Genomic DNA, 18,591 nt, shown 5'->3' on the forward strand with positions numbered 1-18,591 from the left:
ACATCTAAGTTAGCAAAACAGTAGCCCAAACAATCTTGATGGTGAAGTCACTGAATAATGAAATGGCTAACAATTCAAATGTATATACAATTTCAGCAAGGAAAAAAAAAACGTCAGAATTTAAGTTTATTAAATAATTCATATAATTAAAAAAACAGAACAATATTAAGTCGACATCCTAAATTATTACTTTGTGAAAAATAAGCCCCAGAGAATCTATTACAAGGAAATCAAAAATAAAAGTTAACGTGGTTCAATAAACAAATATATATATTTATTTATTTACTTATTTATATGACGGCATGTCACCGGGGAAGTTGGAAGCCTTCCCGTACTACATTCCGTTGAACTTTGGTCAAAGACATTCCACAACCAAGACCAAGAACAAAATAAAAAACGATTCCATATGCTTTAACGCCAAGAAAAAAAATACAAACTATTTCAAAATGAAAATCACAGATGAAAGAAGAAAATAGCATCCTGGCGATATCATATTACCCTCCACCCACACACACAGACAAAGATATCACTTCTTTTAAATCCCCCTCGTCTCCCCGTGGAACCATATAATATTCGGATATTCAACCGCAGGTACAAATAATGCTCATTACCGTAAATTTCATCTAAAAAAAAACTACGCAATGTCCGTTATCGTTAGCAATTGAAAAGCAAAGTTTGTAAAAACATTTACAACACCAAGTTTCAATGAACTCAAGAAAAAAATTTAGTGATAGATTGTTTTCTTAATGACAACAAATTACGTTATCAGAGAGTAGGTTAGAGGTCGCAATGAGGAGGAAATAGAGCAACATTTCAACTCAAAGAAAGCAAAAGATAGTAAATATCTAAATAATATCTTAGGGTAAGATTTACCGAAGGGACTGTCCTCTTTCCCCTATTCTTTCGACGCACTCATGAAGCGGGGTTAGTTGTTTGCAGACCTCTCCAGCACTTTTTTTTAATTCAGAGTTTTTTTCTTTTCTGCATTTTCTGCAACATCTCAGATAATTGTCACATCCCAGTAGAAAACAATCCCCAGGCAACCAACCTCAAGCAAGTAGTGACAGTCTATATATGTCAGCGATAATGTGGTGCACAAACTTTAAAATCTTCATGAAAGTCAAAAAAAAAAAATACAGACCCATAAATTTTTATCATGAAACATGACATTGAAAAACTATTGAGCACACATTACCTTTCCACATGATTCAATTGCCTTAAACGAAATAATTATAATTATTCTACGCTACATTACAATGGCATCTATATTTCTTTTGTTTCCTGATGATTTATCCAGGAAAATTCAAAGCAAAATATGAGTACCAAGAAGACATCCCAGCAGCCAGATACATCGGAATACTATGTTTGCACTAGCTCGTTGCTGAAGTTAATAATTAATATGCAGAAATATACATGGAAAAGAAGTAGTTGCAATTAAACCATTTACTACAATTACGTTTGCAACAATTACACCATCGAAGTGGTAAATCCCACTTAGGAGAGCAGCCAAGTGAAACACAGAAAAAGATATATGACCAGAGAGAGAGATGTACATAAGAGCCAAACCCAATGGTGCCAAAACTCATTTTATCAAAAAAAAAAGATCAAATACCACAGGAAACGATCGCAGAATCATACGCAGAAACGCCGCCATAATTCACTTTAAAAAAAAACACCGATAATGAGCCCAAGAGATTCGGGTAGCAACCCGACGCCCCGCAACAGACCAAGAAAAAAAAAGACGGACGGAACAGACGGCGCCATCGCCCCGACGGCCCCCGCTACCGCATTTTCAAAAGGATGGGGGTCAGGGCCCCCCGCGGCCCCCAAAAAAGCCCACCAAGCGGCAGCAACCAACCCTACGGTTCCGCTTGCTTCGGGAAGGAAACGGGGGGTAAACCGCACACCCTCCGGCACCGCCAAAACCACCCTAAGGAAAACAAAACGCCCCCAAACCAAACCCCGGGGCCGCCAGGAGCGGGGGCGCGGAAGGCCAATTCGGGGCGGGCGGCAGCAACGCGAGTTTCCCCCAAAACGCCTGCTAATCTTTACGGCCTTTTCTAGAACAGTTTTCTCGCGGAATAACCCGCGCCTTGCTTTCCCTGGAAGGGGTGGGAATCGAAAACATTTTTCTATGTGTTCGCCTGCTTCCCCCGCGCTTCGCGAAATAACTCCCGCTGCTTTCCCCGGCGGAAAGTTGCCAACGCATAACGGAACTGAAGAAACGGAAGTGGTGAGAGGCCCTTTTTAACCCGCTCTTCCCATCGCAAGTTCCACTCCTTCGCTACGTCTAGTTTTTTGATGGCTTTCACCTCTAGATATTCCATCTGCTGGATTTTGCCCTGAAGCCAAGTAACGCCAAATAACGCGCATACCGTGCGAACGCAACACTTCTTCTATGGCGCCAGCCTTCGCAACCAACGCCTGCGGACTTGCGTTTCCTTTTGCATAATGTTCATAACCGTTGCGTTACCAACGCGAATATCCAATGGCCCTGCCATATGCATTTTAAAACCGCGTAGCGCTAGATGAACGGCAATTGCCTCTGTTTGGGAAATCATGCGAGCTGGGCGCTTCCAAGCACCACCAGCAGCCACCAAAACTTCCCCTGAATACTTAAATGATAACGCTCCCCATCCGCACATGGATGCGTCTGTCGCCAGCGTTGCCTTCGATGGCAACTGCTGTGATGGGTGAACCGGCTCGTTCTTAATAGTGTTTCAAGCCAGTTTTGCCCAATGACCCTTGCATTGGGTGATAAATTTGCCTGACCTTGGGGCCGCAATAAACCCTGATTTAAACATGATAAACGTTGACGCGCTATTTTTAAGAAGAAATAATAAGGGAAAAGGGATTCACTCCTTACCACCCCTGTCGCGCAAATCCTGCGCGAAACTGTGCTCTCCAATTCTTCAACCGTCCTCTTTTCCAGTGACGGCGCCTCTTTCAACTTTCTTATTGCCTTTTGGCTTGGTGATACCGTCTGCTTCGCATAGCCGGAGCGCGCCCCGATGCAATCTTATTCCTTCGTTTTAAACTGCTATTCCCCAATAGTGACTCCGCAACTTTGCATGTTATGTATGATTTGGCGTCCCTAAGATTGTACCTTTCCGTGTGGACCACTTATTCTGATGTTATCAATCCAAAGGTGTATTTTTAACTCTTTGGGTGCCGCTTACTGTGGCAATGCCGATTCCGGATCGCCGGACAAAACTCTTGTAATTGTATTTAAAATTTCGGGACTATATTTATAACCCATGAAAAGGCGAGTGAACTCAACTAATTCCCCTGATTCCGTGCGGCAACGGAAACTTGCCCGCATCTTAATTGGTAAGGCTACCTGGAAAAAGGATGCCTTTAAATCAAATAATGTTGCCGTTTCATCGTAAATCGCATCCAGGTACCGGGAAATGTGTCCCAAAGGCACATCACCCTCACAATCGTCCTGGGCATTCTTTGCCCTCGGCTAAGCAATAGATCGCCTTCTCTGCTCGGACAGTTGCCCTCTGCCGCCGTAAAAGGAACTACCCAACCTTTAGTTGGATGTGGTGAAGCTGGAAAAATAATTTCTGCTTCCTTCATGCACTTTGCGCCGGCGTTGTTAATTCATAAATTGGAATTCACGTTGCTTTAAGTATGTTTCTGTTTTTTGCATAGTGTTCCACGCTATATCCCAACGTATTTTGGCTATCTCGCCCAAACGGTCCCCAACCCGCTTGGCGGGCAGTGGTCCCACATCCACTTGTTGCAACGGTAATCGTTCCTCTTCTTCCTTTTGCGTTGCCACTCGAGTTTGGTTGGATCGTTGTAGTGTATTGTGCCCTTTCAATTGTCCACAAACCACTTGTTTTACCGGTTCCGGTATGGTTCATGCTTCCGCTGCCCTTTGTTTCAAGTCACTTAAATCAATGAAGTCAGTTGCACCGATTTGTTTATGGTTGCGACCCAACGGCCGAGATATCGTACCGTACTTCGTGGGAGTTCCGCGGGATCTGAATGTTCCCCCAGCTTTGTTAGTAATCGTGGATCGAGATCGTGTTCGACTACTGCTGCCGCGGCGTGTGCCAGTGTTCCTCTCTTTATGGAGTGGTCTGCCATTCCGTACGAGCGAAGGATATTCTCCATGTCTTTTGTGGTTAATGTCGTTAACTTTTCGTCGCTTGCCATTCCTTTCATAACTGTTTGATCTGTCGTGCGTCTTCTCCTCCGATGGCTGCGTACCTTGCTGCCCTGTGTGGCTCGATCTTGAAGGTTTTTGGGTAAGGTTCCCCAATCCACTATTATGGTCTTTGGATCTTGATCGTGTGATACAAAATTTTACTTCTGGAGTTGTGCTATTTCTCCCTGTCGGCTGGCTGTGGCCCACGTCAGTCGTAAAGCCACTCGATATCTTTCCCTTGTGAGAGTATCGCTTATCACATCCAATTCCCACCTCAACATTGGCCGCGCCTGTTTTAGGGGATCTGCTGCCTCTGTCTTTTGGGGGCCCGCCAGAAACATTTGAATGGGCGTTCCCCCTGATGCCAACATGGTGATCAGTTTGCGCGTGTATTGCATCGCGCTGTTTTCTTGCCAATTTTAGACTTACAATAAATAATGAAATGTTTTTTTCCGACTCCTCGAAACTTTGCTGCACCGCGAAATCGATGAATCTTCTTATTGTGGATCCCCTTTGTTCCCATGTTGTGCAGGTCCAATGCATTTGGCGACACGATTGGCCTCTGATTCCAACGCCAAGATGTGCGGATCGTGGAAAGGTGCGGGTATAATCGTAACATCGTTTATAGATGTCCTCCGTGGGGAAGATTTGTTTTGGAAAAAAACCTTTGAATTTGTCGTAATTTTCCCGTTGCCCCTTTGGCAATGGGATGGGGACCATTTTGTTGGTTGATCGGAATGCTGTCGCGGTGTTGCGTGGGCGCATCCAATCCTGGATATCTCTCTTTTGTTAGTATTCTATCATTCCTGGCCCGGTATTCGCTGTTTCCGGGGCCGAATATCGTTTTTTGGCTTGAAAGCTCCCCGTTGCAATGCCACACGGCACGTAGAGCCATAATGCCCGATGAGACCGCATCTGAAAACAGTCTGCCTTGCTGGGTGGTGGTGCCGACTTTTTCTTACGAAACTTCATAGCTGCTTGTGTGAAGGGACCCTCTCTTTCTGGAGAGGCCTAGCCTGCGCCTCCGTGATCTCCTGGGTGTTCACTTCCGGATGATCCTTTACAGTTTGTATTATACGCAGTTGTGTATATAAACGTCGTCCCATTTGCACACGTTGGGAAGATAAACCCTCATTGCGTACATTTTAAACCCACTGAACAAAATTCCCCCATGCGCCGCTATAGGCCGGGCCAGGATTGACTGGCATAGGAAAAATTTCTCGGTAGGCGGCCAATATTTTGGCAGTGGAAGCGGTGGTCGTATAATACGGCATACCGTCAAAAGTGCGGATTTGCCCTTCTGGCCGGCAACCGGAAACGATGCTGGCGGCTTGATGTCTTTTATTCCCGGATAATAACCATCGTTTGGCCGTTCCTCGTGGCCCAGCGGTGTCGTCTCCTCAGGCCATTCATCGCGCACTTCCTTTGTAGGTGTGTGGGCGGTTGGTGGGCCAATGCTGTTTGCCCCATCCCGTCCCATTTTCTGCGGGGTCTCCCGCCCTAATTGGCGTAATAATTCTTTTTTTCGATTTTATCCTCGATTGGGGTTTTCCCTGGCTGACGCGAGTTGCGCTAGCATTTCACCCTTTTTCGCCTGAAAATGGGACCCTTGCGCCCGTAATTCTGCCAGCCGCCGCTGTCCCTACAACAATCCGTCGTGCGCGGTTGGCGTCTGCGCCAGTGCTTGCGATAATCGTCCCTGCTCTTCTGCCGGTGGCGCGTGTAACCTTGTCACATTTTCGTGGGCTATTCTCAGTTGCTCTCCTGATTGAGCCGGCTTTGTTTCCATTCCTGTAACTTGCGTATTTGCGTGACCCAACTTTGCCTGAATATCTGCCAGTTGCATTTTTGCAGCCTTCGCCTCCTGGTGAACTTGTGCCATTTGATTCTACAATTCCTGGAATTGCACACTGACGCATTGGTGAAAACGGTACTGCTGATCCTGCAGTTGTGCTTGAGCGTTTTGATATTCCTGGCAAAGGGGTGGCTCTCTTTGTTCCAGCGCTGCCCATTCTTCGCTGAATCGCGCTCGTGTCTATTCAAAAGCCTGCAGGAAATTTGTATCCCGCGGCACCGTAAAACTTATAATGGAGGTACGCAAATCCTCCCAATTCATAGACCTATCTTGGCACAGATTAACGATGAGTATGTCGTTTTCCAACGTTAGAATAGCATCAAAGCGATACTTTAAATGCTGAGCCTCGGGTGGAGAAAATTCAAGTAAAATAACCGTATGGCCATTCTGGCGCACAAAATCCAGGAACGCTTTGGTATTAGTCGCCCATTTCGCTTCGGAATAAGGCTGGCGGGTTCTAATCATTTTTGCTTTCTTGTAAACTTGCTTTTTTCAGGAAACTCAATGTTGGCAGACTTGGGAGTAGAGAAGATAATAACAAAATACATAAGCGCAAGGCTTGATCATTCTTTTCGCAACCTTAAAAAAATAATAACAAGGATGTTGTACCATATCTCTGCATGTCCGCTGGATCCGTTTTGGCTAAAGGAAGAGACCCCGCAGATACCGCGCCCCCTTTCTCTCAACAATGTTATGCCCTTTTCATAATTGAAGAATGCATCTATAATTTCGTACTTATTAGTAGAAAATTATCATTCTTCCACTTTGGCTCCGCTTTGGTGCATCTCCTAGAATGTTTTCACGGCGCGCTTATTTGCTATTTGCTTCGGGCCTATGGCCCCCATGCTGCCGAAGCAAAGATGTATCCAGACCTTGCGTGGGGCTTGCAACCCCGCTGTTTCCAACTTGATTTCATGCAGCAGATTCTCTGGAATGACGTGGGCGTCAAAAAAACTAACTGTGCACCTTTTTTTGCAGCCAGCTCAACACCATAAACCTGCCAGAAAAACATCGTTCGAAAGGAGAAAGTTCTGCATCACAGAGGAAAAAATCTCTAAGAATCCAATGGGTGGTGGAACATGGATTGGGTTTGTCTCTTTGAGCTGTCTGAGGGGCAAAAAGAATCCAATTCCCACCACAGGAGGCCATAGCTGTTACCATATCTCTAGGGTCCGCGCCTATCCCCAGCAGCATCCTCACAAAGGTGAAATGTATAATAGAAACCGCTGCTGATGGCTCGCCGGCGCGTGCCCAGGACCTTCTCGGATTAAAGTATTCTCCCAGCACGACGCGATTGGTCCAAGCGCTTTACGGCGTTTTAGCTTACGAACTAACAAACTCTCCAGAAGGGAAGAATGCTGGCCCATGGCTTCCCCCGAAAAATACGAGGCAATGGACCTTGGCAACAACCCTCGGCGGCCAAACATCAACAAGGGATAGTATTCCGAAGAACACATGTGTCAAAAATAAATTTTTGACCTGGGTTTTAGAGGAGACCCCCTCCTTAAAAGAAAAAAAAAATAAATTCCGGCTGTCAAGGAGGCCATCTCCCTCAAAATTTGTTGGGTGCTTTTGGTTTCCCTGAATAAATTCAGGCGCTTAACCCTGGCGCCGCGATAAGAAAGCATCCCTTCAGCAAGGCCACAAATTGGCAGCGGGCCAATCGGGTTATACAGCTCAAGGAAAACGGAGGCGCAGATCGGTGACTTCTAGGGGCCTTTGGGCTTGGAACGGTTGCGGGTGGCAAGCGCCCTTCCCGAGGCCCACCCCCGAGGAAGACCAGCGCAAAAAAAAAAAAGAGGGGAATCCATTTCCAGCCGCATCGGCGACAATCAGACTAGTGCAAACTTGCGGGGTGAGGGCTCTTCGGGTTCTGCGGCCGTCCGAAACGCCCGCTTGGGGGCGGCGGGGGCGAAAAAAAAAGAAACCCACCAACCCCAAAACGACAACCAAAGGCAAAAAGCAGACAACATGCCGACCAACGGAAAGAATCCGGGGGATCCTCTTCTTTGTTGTTTTTGCCCCTGTGGGCTGGGGTTGCTTCCATGGGGCTTCTGGGGGGCGTTTTTGACCCCGGCCCGCGGGAAACCCGCGAGGCGACGCTTCCCAGCACCGCAGCAGGCGGCCAAAGCCAATAGGCGACGGACCGGGCCAAAACATATTGCGCTAACGCCCCCAAACCTTTATAAATACAAGCGGGCCTTTCTTCTGCACGGGGACGCTGGTGAGGGAAGTGGGGCGCGGGTTTTGCCGCGGCGTGCGGCGGGTAAACGCAGTCGAAAATAATATGTTTCTGGGGTTGTCGCTGTCCCTCCCCCTTTTGTTTTTCATTGCCCTTCCCAGGGTTAGTGGTAAAGAAAGTAAGCCCAGTTATCTTCACCATTGGGCGCACTGTCTGGCCCGTAGATTCTATAGTCTCTTCCCGTTCCGGATCGCGCGCTCACTGGGCAATCCATGTTTTTGCAGCATATATTTTGTGGATGGCGCTGCCCGGCGGTCGGCGATTCAAGGGTTCGCAAAACCCCTTACGCTGATAGGAAACTGCGCTTTGGAATGCCAATGGGTAAAGGGGGTAAACTGTTTATGGAACTGTATAAAATATCTCTTATTAAGTTTTTCTGCATTATTGGAATCGATTCTCTGACTTTTAACCGTCCCGAAGTGGAATGGTGATATTCTCTTTTTTTTAAAGATCCGCATTTTAACTTTCACAAGCCGATAATCTGCTCGCGGGTTCTCATTTTTTAAAATATATTTTATTTGCAGTCCTTATTTTGCTTCACCATTCTTTCTAAGACATCCAAATCCCACAGGCAGGCCTAAACTGCCAGCATTTCTCGCGAACCGCTTCCTTTTGGAGAAATGGAGGGTTGTTTTGGGACAAAGGGTTCCCGCAACGACGCGACGACCCAACCCCGAGGACACCACGAAAAGGCCACCCCCACCCCTTTAAAGTTTTATACCCGCAGCTTGGGTGCTGAAAATGGTGGGTTTTTGACCTTTATTCGGATCATCGCTACCGTTTTTTACGCCGGCACGGGGGAATTTCCGGTTACAAACGCCCGAAGGCCCCACGCTAATCGCCCTTCTGGCGGGCAACGCGCGCCACGAAGTTTCCAAGGGAGCTTCTTCTTGCAGGTGCGGCTGTGTGCCGCGGTTGTTTCGGTTGTGGGTTTGGGGTTCGCTTTGGGGACTTTGGTAAAGGGGGACGGGGCTTAATTTAAGATACTCGGAATCCCATTTGCCAATGGCGAAATTCAGCAATTTTTTTTTTTTGCAGGCGGGCCTCTGCTGATCCATATTTTGTCTTTGTGGGAACCCCAGCGTCGGGGTCAACGAGCGTTTTGTTTACTGCGCTCTGGGCGAAATCAGCGGTTTTGATACGCACGGGTCGAAGGCACGGCGACTTCCATTTGGCCGCTCCATCTTGTTTCTTCTCCATTGTTTACTGGGGGCGCCATCTTGGAACATCTGGTTTCTTGGGCCGCGGGGCCCAAAGTAGCAAGCTACGCCGGGGTTTGGCGCCCATGCGGTGGCGTGACAAAACCGATTCCCCTTCCTGGCATGATCCGGGGTTTCTTCTTGTAAGTTTCCACTCTCCTGCAATGCTCGCCTGGGGTGTCTCCGATTTAAAATTGCCTTGCCTGATGGCGTCGTTTTGGCAGCGCCACGGCGCCCGCAATCCGTTTATCCAAGCGCTGCGATTGCATCAATCCTTATTTAACCATCGCATCGCATACTTTATTCTTATGGACGCTGAAGTATCCGAGTGCAAATGTCGTACGTCTGAGCCCTTATCGCTGTTGTGTGGGCTCGGAAAAAAGAGGACAGAGCTTATGAAACATAAGGTCCCTTTTGCTTGTAGCTGTTCTATTTTTTGACTCAGTGATGACGGAAATAAAGAGAGTCCGTGAAGACTGACGCCCCGCATGGCCACACCGCGCCTTGCGAAATTCATTGGGTTAATCTTTTTTGAAACAATTCTCAGTGCCATGGATTCTTTCTTTTAAGCTGCATGCCGACTGTGTCGAGCTTGCTTTGATACCGCTGCAGCTGTGCCATTGGGACAAAGCAATGCGCTGTTGCCAAGTTGGCGGTTAATTTCAACTGGGCCGTCTTTCCATGACCCGTGAGGTTTCTGGATGGATATAGAGCGTTGCCTTGGATACAGAAGCAAAGTCAGGTCCATCAATTACATGCCACCGATTTTTTATTATTAGTGCAATCTGCCTTTACACCTTCAAGTGTTGTATGGAAGAGGGTTTTGCTTACCACGTGCCTTCTGGTTGTTTTTGAAAGATTGGGTGGCGTTCCTTTATCTTGAGCTGAGGGTTTGATTTCGTTTGCTTGTCGAAAGGCTTTGTATATGGGGGTTCTGGATTGCATATTATTTTAAAAGCTGCGTCCATGGCGTTGTTTCCAGTTTTGCATGTTGGCATCTTCTATTTGGAGGCTGCGCCTTGGAACCGTGGCATCTAATGGTTGCAGATTTTTCTCAAACAATGGAACCTTTTGTTTGACTCAATTTAGGAATGTGAGGAATAATTTCACAGACGTTTTTTCCCAGGACTCAGAGTTGATCGAGGGATGGGAGTGCATTTCGGTACCACGGCCAGGATTCAGAAAGATAATTCTTGACGGCCACCCAATGGCACCGATAACCGGCCAACCATTCTAATAACAGATGCAATGTGCGTCTCTCTTTTTCTTTTTTTGTTTCTATGTTTACTATTCATCCAGTAGAAGTGATTTCTTATTTGGTTAAAGTTATGCCGATTACTCTTTTATCATGGCAACGGCAATAAGGAGAAGAACGGAATCTATTTTGGAATTTAATTACCATCGCCGATTGCCATATATGGCGCACTATAATGTGGCAATTGCTTCTCTAGGGGTGGTCATACCATCCAATTGATAACGGAGATCCTTAAGATAGTCTCATGTCTGGCATTGGGTCACCTTATCTAGCTGTGAATAGTGTCCGCTCTTTTGTGTTTGCAACTTGAAAGTAATTTCCGACACGCATTGGAACGCAAGAGAACTCACAAGGGAATCAAGTAGGCCATTACGCTGCCATGTCGGTGCCTCTTGTTTGATGCCTTCGCCTATTACCAAGGTTCTATTTCAGCAGATACGCTTCTTTAAATATACATCGGGGATATGGGTGGGGAGTGGGGGAACGCACGGGGACGATATGGCGGTATTCAATTTCGACGCCAAGCAGATTCTTTCCCCCGCCAGGCCGATTCTGACCAGAAGCGCCGGAGCCAACAGATGCCAGGGGCTATTGCTCAACAACCCCTCTGTGGGGAGGGCTGTTGCTGGGCCCTTGCTTCCGCCGGCGGGGTGCGCCGATGTGCCTTGGCGCCGTGCGAGGGGGCGTCGGGGGGTCGCCAACATTTCACCCTTCGCGGAAGTCATGGCGCCAAGTGCCCTTATTTTAAAAGGGAATGCCCGTTCCTGCTGAAGCCGAATGGCTCTGCCAGTAGCCTATGCCCGCGGCGCGGAGGCAATGCCCATCACGACGTCCACGTTCCACCCAATCAACGCAAGGGTCCCGCATAAACTAAAATTGTTCTGGCCACCGAGTCGTAAGGCCCACCTCGATTTTGACTCGCACTACCAAAATGTCAGATCCAAAGAAAATGGTCGGTAGGATGGATTTTTGTTATCTGGTTGAAAGTTGTCGCATGGTGACCGCTTTCTTCTTAAATGCTGTATTTTAAATAATAATTAGCCGCTTTTAGTGTGGTTAAGGCAATGCGCGTTGCTTGGGCAGCGTCTATTCGATTTGCCGGGCGCAGCATTTCATGAATATGAGTGCGTTGCGCTAAAATGTAATTATTGTGAAAACCCTTGGTGTCCGTTTCACCCCATATTGTCAATCGGGGCTGTGGCACGGCATCATCCCTCACCAAACAGCTTGAAACCACTTCCGGAGATAACCCCTTAAAAGGTAGAACTTGGCAAGAACTATTCCCACCCAATGGCCTCTCTGGCGGCCGGGGTTTGCCAAAAATATCCATATAAAACCCGACTTTCCCCTACAACATAGATAGTTTTTCACCCCCGCATCCTTTCTGGCCAGATCTGCAACGCTTTTCAGCCGCGCCGAGGCTTAAAACAGCTTCTTTGGGGAGGAAAAGCGTCCCAACGCATCAGGGCGCCCTGGGCCAGAGCCGCTTGTTCAACATCCGGCTTTGTTTTAATCTAGAATTTCTCTGGGTTTGGCGCCTTTACTTCTGAAGAAGAATTTCAGCACCGCTTTTGCGCGCTTTCTTGTGGGATGAAAAACAAAACTATAATTTACATTCCGCTGGTGTTTTCCTGAGGCGTCTCCTCTTGCGACGCCTTGCCTTTGCCGCCAGGCCCAGCGAAATTCGCACAAACCTTGATGGCGGAAAACCGTGCTTTTCCGGTTGCGGGGGCCAAAAACTTTTTTCACCCCTTTGCTCGAAGCAAGGGGAAGGGAGTGGGGCGCCGGTGCTCTGGGGCCGGCGGCCTTTCTCCCCACGAAGCGCCCCGCACGAAGGGGAAAAAGAAAAACAAGCCGACCCCTTTCCGGCCTCATTTTTCTTTTGTTTTTGGTTTCCTTCACCAAAAAGGATCGGCTGCCACCTCCCTTTTTTTTTTTTGCGTGCGGCGTGCCCCCTGGGGTGGTGCGTTTTTTCCTTTTCTCGGGACGTCGCCCCGGGGTTTTTGCAACCCCAGGCGTCTTCCCAGAGAGAGGGGCCGACGCAGGATGTGTGCGGGGGCCCCTGCGGCGCGGAAGAACGAGAATAATCCAAACCCTGCTTCCCGCTTACTAAATAAAAAAATAGCAGAAACAAAAGTAATAATTTTCTGTAAAAACCAATATTTTCCCCAAGAACATAGATGCTTCCCAATGTTTTTTCACCTCTGCCATTGTTTTCCTAATAAATGGCAGAACTGAAGAAACGGAAGTGGTGAGAGGCCCTTTTTAACCCGCTCTTCCCATCGCAAGTTCCACTCCTTCGCTACGTCTAGTTTTTTGATGGCTTTCACCTCTAGATATTCCATCTGCTGGATTTTGCCCTGAAGCCAAGTAACGCCAAATAACGCGCATACCGTGCGAACGCAACACTTCTTCTATGGCGCCAGCCTTCGCAACCAACGCCTGCGGACTTGCGTTTCCTTTTGCATAATGTTCATAACCGTTGCGTTACCAACGCGAATATCCAATGGCCCTGCCATATGCATTTTAAAACCGCGTAGCGCTAGATGAACGGCAATTGCCTCTGTTTGGGAAATCATGCGAGCTGGGCGCTTCCAAGCACCACCAGCAGCCACCAAAACTTCCCCTGAATACTTAAATGATAACGCTCCCCATCCGCACATGGATGCGTCTGTCGCCAGCGTTGCCTTCGATGGCAACTGCTGTGATGGGTGAACCGGCTCGTTCTTAATAGTGTTTCAAGCCAGTTTTGCCCAATGACCCTTGCATTGGGTGATAAATTTGCCTGACCTTGGGGCCGCAATAAACCCTGATTTAAACATGATAAACGTTGACGCGCTATTTTTAAGAAGAAATAATAAGGGAAAAGGGATTCACTCCTTACCACCCCTGTCGCGCAAATCCTGCGCGAAACTGTGCTCTCTCAATTCTTCAACCGTCCTCTTTTCCAGTGACGGCGCCTCTTTCAACTTTCTTATTGCCTTTTGGCTTGGTGATACCGTCTGCTTCGCATAGCCGGAGCGCGCCCCGATGCAATCTTATTCCTTCGTTTTAAACTGCTATTCCCCAATAGTGACTCCGCAACTTTGCATGTTATGTATGATTTGGCGTCCCTAAGATTGTACCTTTCCGTGTGGACCACTTATTCTGATGTTATCAATCCAAAGGTGTATTTTTAACTCTTTGGGTGCCGCTTACTGTGGCAATGCCGATTCCGGATCGCCGGACAAAACTCTTGTAATTGTATTTAAAATTTCGGGACTATATTTATAACCCATGAAAAGGCGAGTGAACTCAACTAATTCCCCTGATTCCGTGCGGCAACGGAAACTTGCCCGCATCTTAATTGGTAAGGCTACCTGGAAAAAGGATGCCTTTAAATCAAATAATGTTGCCGTTTCATCGTAAATCGCATCCAGGTACCGGGAAATGTGTCCCAAAGGCACATCACCCTCACAATCGTCCTGGGCATTCTTTGCCCTCGGCTAAGCAATAGATCGCCTTCTCTGCTCGGACAGTTGCCCTCTGCCGCCGTAAAAGGAACTACCCAACCTTTAGTTGGATGTGGTGAAGCTGGAAAAATAATTTCTGCTTCCTTCATGCACTTTGCGCCGGCGTTGTTAATTCATAAATTGGAATTCACGTTGCTTTAAGTATGTTTCTGTTTTTTGCATAGTGTTCCACGCTATATCCCAACGTATTTTGGCTATCTCGCCCAAACGGTCCCCAACCCGCTTGGCGGGCAGTGGTCCCACATCCACTTGTTGCAACGGTAATCGTTCCTCTTCTTCCTTTTGCGTTGCCACTCGAGTTTGGTTGGATCGTTGTAGTGTATTGTGCCCTTTCAATTGTCCACAAACCACTTGTTTTACCGGTTCCGGTATGGTTCATGCTTCCGCTGCCCTTTGTTTCAAGTCACTTAAATCAATGAAGTCAGTTGCACCGATTTGTTTATGGTTGCGACCCAACGGCCGAGATATCGTACCGTACTTCGTGGGAGTTCCGCGGGATCTGAATGTTCCCCCAGCTTTGTTAGTAATCGTGGATCGAGATCGTGTTCGACTACTGCTGCCGCGGCGTGTGCCAGTGTTCCTCTCTTTATGGAGTGGTCTGCCATTCCGTACGAGCGAAGGATATTCTCCATGTCTTTTGTGGTTAATGTCGTTAACTTTTCGTCGCTTGCCATTCCTTTCATAACTGTTTGATCTGTCGTGCGTCTTCTCCTCCGATGGCTGCGTACCTTGCTGCCCTGTGTGGCTCGATCTTGAAGGTTTTTGGGTAAGGTTCCCCAATCCACTATTATGGTCTTTGGATCTTGATCGTGTGATACAAAATTTTACTTCTGGAGTTGTGCTATTTCTCCCTGTCGGCTGGCTGTGGCCCACGTCAGTCGTAAAGCCACTCGATATCTTTCCCTTGTGAGAGTATCGCTTATCACATCCAATTCCCACCTCAACATTGGCCGCGCCTGTTTTAGGGGATCTGCTGCCTCTGTCTTTTGGGGGCCCGCCAGAAACATTTGAATGGGCGTTCCCCCTGATGCCAACATGGTGATCAGTTTGCGCGTGTATTGCATCGCGCTGTTTTCTTGCCAATTTTAGACTTACAATAAATAATGAAATGTTTTTTCCGACTCCTCGAAACTTTGCTGCACCGCGAAATCGATGAATCTTCTTATTGTGGATCCCCTTTGTTCCCATGTTGTGCAGGTCCAATGCATTTGGCGACACGATTGGCCTCTGATTCCAACGCCAAGATGTGCGGATCGTGGAAAGGTGCGGGTATAATCGTAACATCGTTTATAGATGTCCTCCGTGGGGAAGATTTGTTTTGGGAAAAAACCTTTGAATTTGTCGTACTTTTCCCGTTGCCCCTTTGGCAATGGGATGGGGACCATTTTGTTGGTTGATCGGAATGCTGTCGCGGTGTTGCGTGGGCGCATCCAATCCTGGATATCTCTCTTTTGTTAGTATTCTATCATTCCTGGCCCGGTATTCGCTGTTTCCGGGGCCGAATATCGTTTTTTGGCTTGAAAGCTCCCCGTTGCAATGCCACACGGCACGTAGAGCCATAATGCCCGATGAGACCGCATCTGAAAACAGTCTGCCTTGCTGGGTGGTGGTGCCGACTTTTTCTTACGAAACTTCATAGCTGCTTGTGTGAAGGGACCCTCTCTTTCTGGAGAGGCCTAGCCTGCGCCTCCGTGATCTCCTGGGTGTTCACTTCCGGATGATCCTTTACAGTTTGTATTATACGCAGTTGTGTATATAAACGTCGTCCCATTTGCACACGTTGGGAAGATAAACCCTCATTGCGTACATTTTAAACCCACTGAACAAAATTCCCCCATGCGCCGCTATAGGCCGGGCCAGGATTGACTGGCATAGGAAAAATTTCTCGGTAGGCGGCCAATATTTTGGCAGTGGAAGCGGTGGTCGTATAATACGGCATACCGTCAAAAGTGCGGATTTGCCCTTCTGGCCGGCAACCGGAAACGATGCTGGCGGCTTGATGTCTTTTATTCCCGGATAATAACCATCGTTTGGCCGTTCCTCGTGGCCCAGCGGTGTCGTCTCCTCAGGCCATTCATCGCGCACTTCCTTTGTAGGTGTGTGGGCGGTTGGTGGGCCAATGCTGTTTGCCCCATCCCGTCCCATTTTCTGCGGGGTCTCCCGCCCTAATTGGCGTAATAATTCTTTTTTTCGATTTTATCCTCGATTGGGGTTTTCCCTGGCTGACGCGAGTTGCGCTAGCATTTCACCCTTTTTCGCCTGAAAATGGGACCCTTGCGCCCGTAATTCTGCCAGCCGCCGCTGTCCCTACAACAATCCGTCGTGCGCGGTTGGCGTCTGCGCCAGTGCTTGCGATAATCGTCCCTGCTCTTCTGCCGGTGGCGCGTGTAACCTTGTCACATTTTCGTGGGCTATTCTCAGTTGCTCTCCTGATTGAGCCGGCTTTGTTTCCATTCCTGTAACTTGCGTATTTGCGTGACCCAACTTTGCCTGAATATCTGCCAGTTGCATTTTTGCAGCCTTCGCCTCCTGGTGAACTTGTGCCATTTGATTCTACAATTCCTGGAATTGCACACTGACGCATTGGTGAAAACGGTACTGCTGATCCTGCAGTTGTGCTTGAGCGTTTTGATATTCCTGGCAAAGGGGTGGCTCTCTTTGTTCCAGCGCTGCCCATTCTTCGCTGAATCGCGCTCGTGTCTATTCAAAAGCCTGCAGGAAATTTGTATCCCGCGGCACCGTAAAACTTATAATGGAGGTACGCAAATCCTCCCAATTCATAGACCTATCTTGGCACAGATTAACGATGAGTATGTCGTTTTCCAACGTTAGAATAGCATCAAAGCGATACTTTAAATGCTGAGCCTCGGGTGGAGAAAATTCAAGTAAAATAACCGTATGGCCATTCTGGCGCACAAAATCCAGGAACGCTTTGGTATTAGTCGCCCATTTCGCTTCGGAATAAGGCTGGCGGGTTCTAATCATTTTTGCTTTCTTGTAAACTTGCTTTTTCAGGAAACTCAATGTTGGCAGACTTGGGAGTAGAGAAGATAATAACAAAATACATAAGCGCAAGGCTTGATCATTCTTTTCGCAACCTTAAAAAAATAATAACAAGGATGTTGTACCATATCTCTGCATGTCCGCTGGATCCGTTTTGGCTAAAGGAAGAGACCCCGCAGATACCGCGCCCCCTTTCTCTCAACAATGTTATGCCCTTTTCATAATTGAAGAATGCATCGATAATTTCGTGCTTATTAGTAGAAAATTATCATTCTTCCACTTTGGCTCCGCTTTGGTGCATCTCCTAGAATGTTTTCACGGCGCGCTTATTTGCTATTTGCTTCGGGCCTATGGCCCCCATGCTGCCGAAGCAAAGATGTATCCAGACCTTGCGTGGGGCTTGCAACCCCGCTGTTTCCAACTTGATTTCATGCAGCAGATTCTCTGGAATGACGTGGGCGTCAAAAAAACTAACTGTGCACCTTTTTTTGCAGCCAGCTCAACACCATAAACCTGCCAGAAAAACATCGTTCGAAAGGAGAAAGTTCTGCATCACAGAGGAAAAAATCTCTAAGAATCCAATGGGTGGTGGAACATGGATTGGGTTTGTCTCTTTGAGCTGTCTGAGGGGCAAAAAGAATCCAATTCCCACCACGGGAGGCCATAGCTGTTACCATATCTCTAGGGTCCGCGCCTATCCCCAGCAGCATCCTCACAAAGGTGAAATGTATAATAGAAACCGCTGCTGATGGCTCGCCGGCGCGTGCCCAGGACCTTCTCGGATTAAAGTATTCTCCCAGCACGACGCGATTGGTCCAAGCGCTTTACGGCGTTTTAGCTTACGAACTAACAAACTCTCCAGAAGGGAAGAATGCTGGCCCATGGCTTCCCCCGAAAAATACGAGGCAATGGACCTTGGCAACAACCCTCGGCGGCCAAACATCAACAAGGGATAGTATTCCGAAGAACACATGTGTCAAAAATAAATTTTTGACCTGGGTTTTAGAGGAGACCCCCTCCTTAAAAGAAAAAAAAAATAAATTCCGGCTGTCAAGGAGGCCATCTCCCTCAAAATTTGTTGGGTGCTTTTGGTTTCCCTGAATAAATTCAGGCGCTTAACCCTGGCGCCGCGATAAGAAAGCATCCCTTCAGCAAGGCCACAAATTGGCAGCGGGCCAATCGGGTTATACAGCTCAAGGAAAACGGAGGCGCAGATCGGTGACTTCTAGGGGCCTTTGGGCTTGGAACGGTTGCGGGTGGCAAGCGCCCTTCCCGAGGCCCACCCCCGAGGAAGACCAGCGCAAAAAAAAAAAAGAGGGGAATCCATTTCCAGCCGCATCGGCGACAATCAGACTAGTGCAAACTT

The 18,591-nt window shown here is 47.8% G+C and overlaps 7 protein-coding genes across 7 annotated transcripts; 6 read left to right on the plus strand and 1 right to left on the minus strand.

Annotated features, from left to right (window-relative positions):
• Positions 1-1,681: 1,681 nt before the first annotated feature.
• On the plus strand, positions 1,682-2,251 carry LSM04_009298 (uncharacterized protein; the record flags this gene model as incomplete). Its single annotated transcript, XM_067329899.1, has 1 exon — positions 1,682-2,251. The coding sequence occupies one exon, from the start codon at positions 1,682-1,684 to the stop codon at positions 2,249-2,251; it is 570 nt and encodes a 189-aa protein (XP_067185484.1).
• Positions 2,252-6,634: 4,383 nt separating this feature from the next.
• On the plus strand, positions 6,635-7,009 carry LSM04_001731 (uncharacterized protein; the record flags this gene model as incomplete). The annotated part of the gene is made up of 1 exon (XM_067329910.1): positions 6,635-7,009. The coding sequence occupies one exon, from the start codon at positions 6,635-6,637 to the stop codon at positions 7,007-7,009; it is 375 nt and encodes a 124-aa protein (XP_067185460.1).
• A 976-nt stretch (positions 7,010-7,985) lies between these two features.
• On the plus strand, positions 7,986-8,687 carry LSM04_001560 (uncharacterized protein; the record flags this gene model as incomplete). Its single annotated transcript, XM_067329931.1, has 2 exons — positions 7,986-8,258; positions 8,430-8,687. The coding sequence occupies 2 exons, from the start codon at positions 7,986-7,988 to the stop codon at positions 8,685-8,687; spliced, it is 531 nt and encodes a 176-aa protein (XP_067185459.1).
• A 189-nt stretch (positions 8,688-8,876) lies between these two features.
• On the plus strand, positions 8,877-9,895 carry LSM04_007224 (uncharacterized protein; the record flags this gene model as incomplete). Its single annotated transcript, XM_067329942.1, has 2 exons — positions 8,877-9,193; positions 9,355-9,895. The coding sequence occupies 2 exons, from the start codon at positions 8,877-8,879 to the stop codon at positions 9,893-9,895; spliced, it is 858 nt and encodes a 285-aa protein (XP_067185477.1).
• A 1,279-nt stretch (positions 9,896-11,174) lies between these two features.
• Positions 11,175-11,579, plus strand: LSM04_004707 (uncharacterized protein; the record flags this gene model as incomplete). Its single annotated transcript, XM_067329953.1, has 1 exon — positions 11,175-11,579. The coding sequence occupies one exon, from the start codon at positions 11,175-11,177 to the stop codon at positions 11,577-11,579; it is 405 nt and encodes a 134-aa protein (XP_067185466.1).
• Positions 11,580-11,722: 143 nt separating this feature from the next.
• On the minus strand, positions 11,723-12,040 carry LSM04_007206 (uncharacterized protein; the record flags this gene model as incomplete). Its single annotated transcript, XM_067329964.1, has 1 exon — positions 11,723-12,040. The coding sequence occupies one exon, from the start codon at positions 12,038-12,040 to the stop codon at positions 11,723-11,725; it is 318 nt and encodes a 105-aa protein (XP_067185476.1).
• A 5,321-nt stretch (positions 12,041-17,361) lies between these two features.
• LSM04_000875 (uncharacterized protein) lies at positions 17,362-17,736 on the plus strand (the record flags this gene model as incomplete). The annotated part of the gene is made up of 1 exon (XM_067329977.1): positions 17,362-17,736. One exon carries the CDS (start codon positions 17,362-17,364, stop codon positions 17,734-17,736), a length of 375 nt encoding a protein of 124 aa, XP_067185457.1.
• Positions 17,737-18,591: the final 855 nt, after the last annotated feature.

The sequence above is a fragment of the Trypanosoma melophagium genome, assembly GCF_022059095.1.
Source record: "Trypanosoma melophagium isolate St. Kilda chromosome Unknown ctg9segment1, whole genome shotgun sequence".
Taxonomy (NCBI): Eukaryota; Euglenozoa; class Kinetoplastea; order Trypanosomatida; family Trypanosomatidae; genus Trypanosoma; species Trypanosoma melophagium.